The sequence below is a fragment of the Pholcus phalangioides genome, unplaced genomic scaffold, assembly GCF_987345545.1.
Source record: "Pholcus phalangioides strain wild (caught in Gottingen) unplaced genomic scaffold, Ppha-v1.0 ptg000010l_1, whole genome shotgun sequence".
Classification (NCBI taxonomy): Eukaryota; Metazoa; Arthropoda; class Arachnida; order Araneae; family Pholcidae; genus Pholcus; species Pholcus phalangioides.
In genome coordinates this window covers 29,139,434-29,147,359 of record NW_028301603.1, presented here as the reverse complement: position 1 = coordinate 29,147,359, position 7,926 = coordinate 29,139,434, and the positions used below count along the sequence as shown (strand labels likewise).

General features: G+C 35.9%; 1 protein-coding gene across 3 annotated transcripts in view; it reads right to left on the bottom strand.

The window, feature by feature from the left end:
* Positions 1-1,248: 1,248 nt before the first annotated feature.
* Ctns (lysosomal cystine transporter cystinosin) overlaps positions 1,249-7,926 on the bottom strand; it is a 33,133-nt gene continuing 26,455 nt past the window's right edge. For all 3 annotated transcript variants that reach the window (XM_089238069.1, XM_089238070.1, XM_089238071.1), the window contains exon 10: positions 1,249-4,742. In XM_089238069.1, the coding sequence (XP_089094195.1) occupies positions 4,582-4,742 (161 nt within the window). In that variant the 3' untranslated portion in view covers positions 1,249-4,581. The remainder of the gene's footprint in view (positions 4,743-7,926) is intronic.

Here is a 7,926-nt window from a genome sequence, read left to right as displayed (position 1 = left end):
CTTTATGTACGAAAAGAAATCTGATATATCTCTCTACAGCGGCATATACCAGTTGCGATCGTATGCATATGAAACTCCGGCAACCAGGGCACGCCGATTTAAATCGCTTGATTTTGCATTGAAGTTAAAGATGACCTAGTATCGTATGCATTGTTGTTGAAATGCTGTAAAGTTGATTAAAACACAGATCTGGGAAATAGACTTCAACCCAATCCCTAGATACAGTGCAGAAAGATAACTGTTCTATTATTTCTAGATTTTGTGCATGGGAAATAATTGCAGAAAAATATAGGGGGTTAATTTTAGACATAACTGGACTAAGCTAATCTTCAATGCATTATAATGGGGTTCTCCGCATAAAAAACAAAGTTATGCATAAAGTTCTAAGCCCCCAAATTGCCAATTTAAAACAATAGATATTGGACTTTCAAGTTTGCTCGGGTTTTTTTTAATCGAAACTCATTAAATCTGTGAAAGAATAAAAACGTGTAAATTATTAAACAAGTCAGAAAAACATTGTAATAAATGCGTGAATCAGTTGCCTAAGAAACAATCTTGTCAATAGAATGTTTTTCACTTAGTTTATGCTGAATGGCTTTTTGGTTGTATATCAAGTGAACAGAGAAACCTGCATCATGTGAGATACTGAATTGCCACCAGGCATTCACTTTAATGGACGGCACTTTCATATGTAAAAGTACTTTTCTCTGCAAGAGAAATGTTAATCCATGAAGTTAATTTGTGCTGTTTCATAAACACAGAATTTTTGTTCATATTTCTTTGCTTGTAGTTTATTTATTAACAGTGAATTAAATTTAAGAGGCTAGGAGATATGGAAATAAACTTTTTAATAAGCAGCCAGTTAATTAAAATTTTAAAAATGATTTTTTTATACCCTACAGGTAATGCTGTAATTTTTTTTGATCAGGGAGAAAATTTGTGAATTTTTTGTGATGATGGGTAGTTAGGAAAATTCCTGCATTATTTAATTGAGGGTGGTTAAGAAAGTTCTTGAATTTCGCGGTCATGGAAATTTGTTTTGTACAACAACCACAAGTCTGGTACAGAGGTGCTTTTATCTGTTGTAAATAGTGTCGAGCAACTTAACTGCAAATCTATTTCGGAATTTTTGTTTTAAAAATTTCTAATAACTAATCCGATGAAGCATTTATTTTTCGCACTTGTCCCATTACTTTTTGAATAAATATACTAACAAATTCTTTTAAGCTGTAGCGAAATAGACACATATGAATATTTCTTATTTTATTGCATATATAGCAGTGTGCGAGCATACATCACACATGTTAAAACAAACTAGGTACAAGTTCTAGTATAAATAAAAGATCTTCAACAAAGCATAACCATCATTTTTACGTATATCGAAAGTAACCAGTAGTAAAAAAGAAAGTGCAGAACATTTCCCTCTTTAAAATGAAGAATTGTATGAGTGTCTCTTCTCCCTTCCTTGATATGAAAACCAACATTGTGCTCATCATTTAAGGCAGTGATCCATGGAACCCTTGGAGGTCCTTAGAGATATTTTATGGGGTCCGAGGAACACAAAAGGTTAAGAATTCCTGATTTAAGCTGTTTTAAGTAATCATGCAATGAATTAAAATTGAACAATTTTTAAAAAAAACCTAAAAAGCTCTTCCCACGACTGCTAATCTACAAGCAGGGGGAGAACTAACAACGTTCTTCATACACTACTTCATCGGCATCGGACGAACACAAACAGCATATCAAAATCTAATTAACTCTATAAACGATGCAAGTAAAAGCCAAAACCCTCCGCCCATAAGACCCCCAAAACTAAAATCTTCCGATAAAATAAAAACAGTTGCACTTGGATATGGTTACAGAGGGATCTGTCTGGCAAACGAGAAACAGAAAAAAGTTCTTTGCATATATATACATACATTTTTACATAACTAATAAACAAATATACGTGTATATACATATCATACCGATGTAACAAATCTTTTTAGAAGTTCTTGTGTGCACATTTGTGTTGATATATTTTCCTTGATTTAAAGAATAAAGTTATCAGTTTTAACTTGATTCGTTAAATCAGGGTTTGACTGAATATGTGAAAGGTGTGAGCCTATCTTGTAGCTTTGGCACATCACTGAAACAACTCTTTACGTACTCGTCTCCAAAAACGGCTCGATTTTTCAGCAATGTGATTGAGAAGATTAGTTAATATAGTCGTAGAACCATGCAGAAATGGTTGAGCATATTCTTAAATACTGATATCTACAATAACCGACATGGATGCACAAACTTTTGTGCTTGCAGGCTGAGCAGATTTTCTGAAGGCTATGAATATTTGTTATACAGTATATTAATTAAAAATCAATCATCTTGCAGAGATCATAGTTCTCAAGTGTTTCGATTGGTGAGGCCATCAATCTGACTAGAGTGAGGTTATTCTTCCGTTCCAAAGCCATTCTTGGAGGGTACAAGAGTAAAGTCATATGGCCAATGGTCTTTACTCTATCTCACAGCCCCCCATCCACTCTGTCTCTACAGGAAATGAAAGCAGTATGATGGCTACTAGATGGATGTGAGCCACAGTGGAGGCTGCTACTACTTAACCGTACATGCACCTCGTACACATTCCTCTACAGAATTTCACAGTGGAGGCTGCAACTAGACACAAAAATGTACTTGGTCAGCCACATAATGTTAGAATGTGTGGTCAAAGAAAAGCAAAGCATGGATCTGGCTCTCACTTTAGTTCAGCATCTAGGTTCAGACTCCTGCCCTACCAGTCGTGGCTCTGGGCTCGCCTTCAGCATCCTAGTTCAGACTATGCCCTACCAGTTGTGGCACTGACCATCTTAGTTCAAACTTTCGCCCTATAAGTCGTGGCCCCGGACCAGCATTCCAAGCATCAGTTTGTGCACCCATGTAACAAAATTATGCTGATCGTCAAAATCAATAGAAAAGCATTGTCGTTTCATTTTTTTGCAATGAATGTGCACATGATGTAAAAATGTGGCATATGCAGCCTTGTAAACATATATCTCCAATCATTTTTTTTTCACACACACAAGTTTTTAACATCTGCAATAAATAATGAAAAACCAGAATACAGTTCAAAAACTGGCCTGTCCAGATAGTTGGTGCAGATTTTCAGCAGACGGCATCGGAATACAACAAAAGATACAGAATCATTGAAATGATATTCTAAAACATCTTCAGAATTGTCAGAATTTTTTTTTTTTTTTTTTTTTGCAGTCTTGAAGGGGCAAAGAAATGCTCAAACTAAGGAAATCATATACTAATCGAGGAATGCTTGCTTTGGACCATAGGATGCCTTTATGGGGGGTTCATTTGGGTCACACTAAAACAAGAAAAGTCGTTTTAGGCTACATCATAAAAAAGGGGGAAAAAAAAGATTCGGGCCACACTGAAAATGTAACAATGCATTCTTAGCATGCAAGTCTTAAAAAAAATTAGCAAACCAAATTTCCTCATTCAAGTAGTGGCGAAACACTTAAAATCATCTGAAATATTGGAGAAGCATTTATTGAGTTTAAAATTGCTTGATGGGCCACCACTTATGTTCTGGGCAGGCTGCAGTTCGAACAACCTGGCTTCAGATGACAAGTTTTCAAAGCATGGCTAGCAAAACTCTTTGATAACGTGTGTAGTACAGCTGAGTGACCCATAGGGCTCAGCAAACTGTCAAACATACCTCATGGTTTGGCAACTGTTGAAGACAATCAAAAAATGAAAGAAAGAAATTGTTTCAACTAGAAGAACCTTTTGCAATTGGTTCTGGTAGTGGTAAGGGGGCAGGGAATTACTTAGCATATTATAGGTACCCAACAACCATGAAAGGGTCAGTGCCCGATCGCTAAAACCGATCTTAATATAGTATTAGATAGAATTTAAAATATAATCGTCACATGGCAAATATCTAAATTAATTCTCATCCTTGCAGAGATTCAAAATATCAAGTACTTGTGTAAACAACTATTTTCTAACGCTTTGTTTCATGTGAATAACCATGACGTTTCCTTAAAAATCCACACAATCTTTCTGGACGACCTAATAAATGAATATAAACAGACTTATACATTATTTTACAGCACAAAATGGCCGGCCACTTTGTATAATTGGCCAAAGTCGAAAGCATATGAGAAGCTAGACCACTAATGGCTTTGATGGCCTGCAAATTGAACATCGGCTATAATACATACACAAAAAAATCGTCTTAAAGAGATACCAATTTTTTTCAGAAAACAAAGATAATAATCATTGTCGTTGTTTATAAAATTTTTAAAAAAAAGTTCAACATTATGCGATCGAATAATTTGATCGAACGTTCAAATCTACAAACAAAAATGACTAGACGAGAGACGTGATCCATTTCCACATTTGAGAAAAGTGTTGTGCATGATACATGCATACTAATATAAACATACAAACGCCTAAAAAAGCTGCTGCATTTCGCTCGATGAAAACCCATCGAAAGACCTTAAAAACGAGAAGTAGTATGAAATCTTGTGTAATGACATGCCAATAAATTAAGGATAAGATGATTATAATCTTTTCCCCCCCCCCCTCACTTTAGGCATTTTCTGGTTCGTTCAGGAGGCTCTGCATGGAATTCGCTGTAGTTTTGCCACGATACAGGCAATAATGCTGGACCATGAAGATTATGTCGAAGGTGACTGAAGCAGTACCCAGTCCAAATTTCGTGAAATTTCCAAATATCGAACTCCAGTCATCTAAAAGAGCAAAAAAATTACATGAATGAATGATGACACAATCAATTGATATCTAAACATTTCCACAAATTCTTGGCCTAAATTTCAAGCAAGACACATTCATAAACCATGATATCATCCACTTAGGTAAAACGGTAGTTTTGATGCAAGACATGCATTGGATATAAAAGAAATGATTTTTCAAGGTAAAGCGAGAGGTCCATTTAAATAGATATCATTTCATTAAAAATAGTTTATCAAACCAGGCTCACTGTGGGGCCAAATTTTGACATGAGGTGGTTCTGAAGTCTACTGAAATATGTAGACATGCCAACATTGTCTTGAAGCTTGTCAGTGGTGATTAATGTTCATCTTTGTCATGGGAGAAGGACCCCCCCCCCCCAGGACAACACAATCATAGTACAATTAAAAAAAAGACCACTCAAAAAACATTAATTTTTAGTTTTTAATTGAAAGTTCATTAAATACAGCACGTCATTGGCATTAGAACCTAGAGGGGCTCAGGCCAAATGAGTTTGCTTTCTCCCCCCCGGAAGCAACTTTCCGAGGTTGAAAAGTTGAACATAGATTGGAGATTGCCGAGTCCCTAATAATTCATGAATATTCAATGCAATCCCAACCTGCATACACCCTTGTGGGCCATATAAAGGATGTCTAGTAATCCTAGAACTCCCATCCCTGTTTTCTTCATATCAGAGCTCCTACGGCAAAATATTCTTTCCGATGCATGTTCCGCGGGCTCAAGCATGCACTATAAAAATGAAGCCAGGTCCAGACCCACCACACTGAGTCATTCAAAAACCTGTTTTTAGCCCTCGGTGTGGGGCAGTTTTGATTGAAAACAGGTTTTTACACGTTTGGGCATCAAGTAGAACCACAACATCCGCTAAAGATAATATAATCTTATTAGAGGGTTTATATCCCTATAGATAATCCTATCTATAGGGGGTGTTGGTAAAGTCAACACCATCTATAGCAGATATTTGCAATAGCTCTTGTTGGTAGAGCAGCCTATTTAGACCCAGCTTTACAGACTGCCTTCCACACACAGACAAAACAGATCGGCTCCGGGTTTGTCCTTACTCCAACTCTTTCATGCCTATACGAATTGGTCGTTATGGTGTTATGGTAAAGATCAATGCAATTATAAAAAATAAGTAAAATACCGCAAGAAACACCCCCTCCCCTTTTTTTTTAAACCGATTTCCATAGTATTGAGATTATCACCTGTAGCACCGTAGTTTATTGCAGCTATCTGTAGAAACTACGAACAATCAGTAGCAGTTGGCAACTCTGTATGTATATTTTTGTTGAACATAGTTGGTCAAACCAGGCTCAACTTTGACGTGGATGAGGGCACTAAGGTTTATCAAAATACTGTGGAACCTCTTGATAATGGACACCAGGGCCAGAACTAGTGGGGAGGGGGGGGGGGCGAAGGAGACATAACTATTGAAAAAAAATCTTATTTCAAAACATATTGCAAAAGAGCACCAAAATGAAGTTTGCTCCTTCTGGAAAATTGTGGCCTCCTGATCACAACAAAAACATCCGTTATGGAGGTTAGGTTCCACTAGAACTACCTTTTTATCAAACATCAATAAGTCAAAACATGCCTAATTTTGATATGGGTGCTTGAGGTCTATTGAAATAGCTATTTTTCATCAAACATAGTTAGCCAAACCAGGCCCAACATTGACAGGGGGGTGCATAGGTGGAGATAGACTTGGAAGTCTGGGGGGGTGGGGCACAATGATGATGTCAATTCATATATACATTAGATCTGTCCAATTAAAACAGCTATCTTTTTTTGTTGAGCATAGTTCGTCAAAGCAAGATTTAGGGGATCTCTGCAACCAAGGTCAAAGATGTTCGGATTTTCAGGGATGTCAATTAATGTAATTAACACTATTCCCAAGCTAATTAATCAATAAATATTTATTACATTTTAACAAAAACAAACTTTTGCAATTTAATTATTTTTTGCTTAACTCAATGGATTACTGTGTGTTTGAAAATTCTTTTAATGTTATTATTAATCATATAATATAAAGATGTTTTCTCCAGTTATTTTCAGTATGCTTAATTAGGAAGCTATTTCGCAAAAAGTAATAAAAATTAGGTGAATATAATGTATTTAATGAAGCATAAATAATGCAGATTAATTAGCAATGATTTACGATATACAGGGTGATTATAACTAAGGTTCTGATTTCAAAACACTGTAAAAAAAGAACGATTGCCAGAATGACTTGAAAATTGACATGAATATTCCTGAAAAAATTTAATTTTATTTGATAAGGGGGAAAAATACTTAAAAATGTAAAATTAATGACATCATCCAACATGTGAGAAATTTGCTCGTAGAATGGAAACGATAGCCATTCATGGCAGAATGATACCTTAATTATAGCATTTCATAATTCATGGAAACATCACAAAAAACGAAGTAATTGAACAAATAACTACAACTTAAGAAATGTTAAATATGTTGTCCAACGCGTGTTCTGGCTATGAAGTTGAAAGCATAAAAATTCTTGTTCAACAACAGAATCGGAGTATGCCATGGTCATAATGTGGATGTGCTTGCAATTCAGCTTTATTAAACCACAAATGCACCCCCCCCCCCCTGTTAATATTCCTGAGGAACTTCTAACATATAAGGAATGTGCTGGAGATTGCAATTCACCAAAGTTTGCAATCTGACCACTGTTTATAACATTTTGAGGTACCCCCACAGCCAGAAGTTACAAGGGTTAAGGTGCATCCTGTCAAAATGGGTCTTCAGCAGCTGCTTTACTGGTATTGCAATGTGCATCTTGATAGAAGTTCTATCCACACACTGATGCTGTGGAAGTGCCGAAATGATGTGGTTGCACAAAATAGATTATACTGCTGGCCAAGTACAGCATCATCTACTTGCACATATTTTCTTTTGCGAAAGAAACTTCTATTGCTTCAGGAGTATCCATGCCAATTTTCAAGTAATTCTGACCAGTACTTATTGTACAGTTTTGGAATCAAAACCTAAATTATAATCACCCGGTATATAGCTGATTATTTTTCATAAATCTGTTACTACTATACAGTAGAATCTTGATTAACTGGGCTTAACAGTGTGTGTGTGAAAGTATAAAAAAAACAACTATTTAATATTAAGACTGGGAGAGATACAGTAGATGTG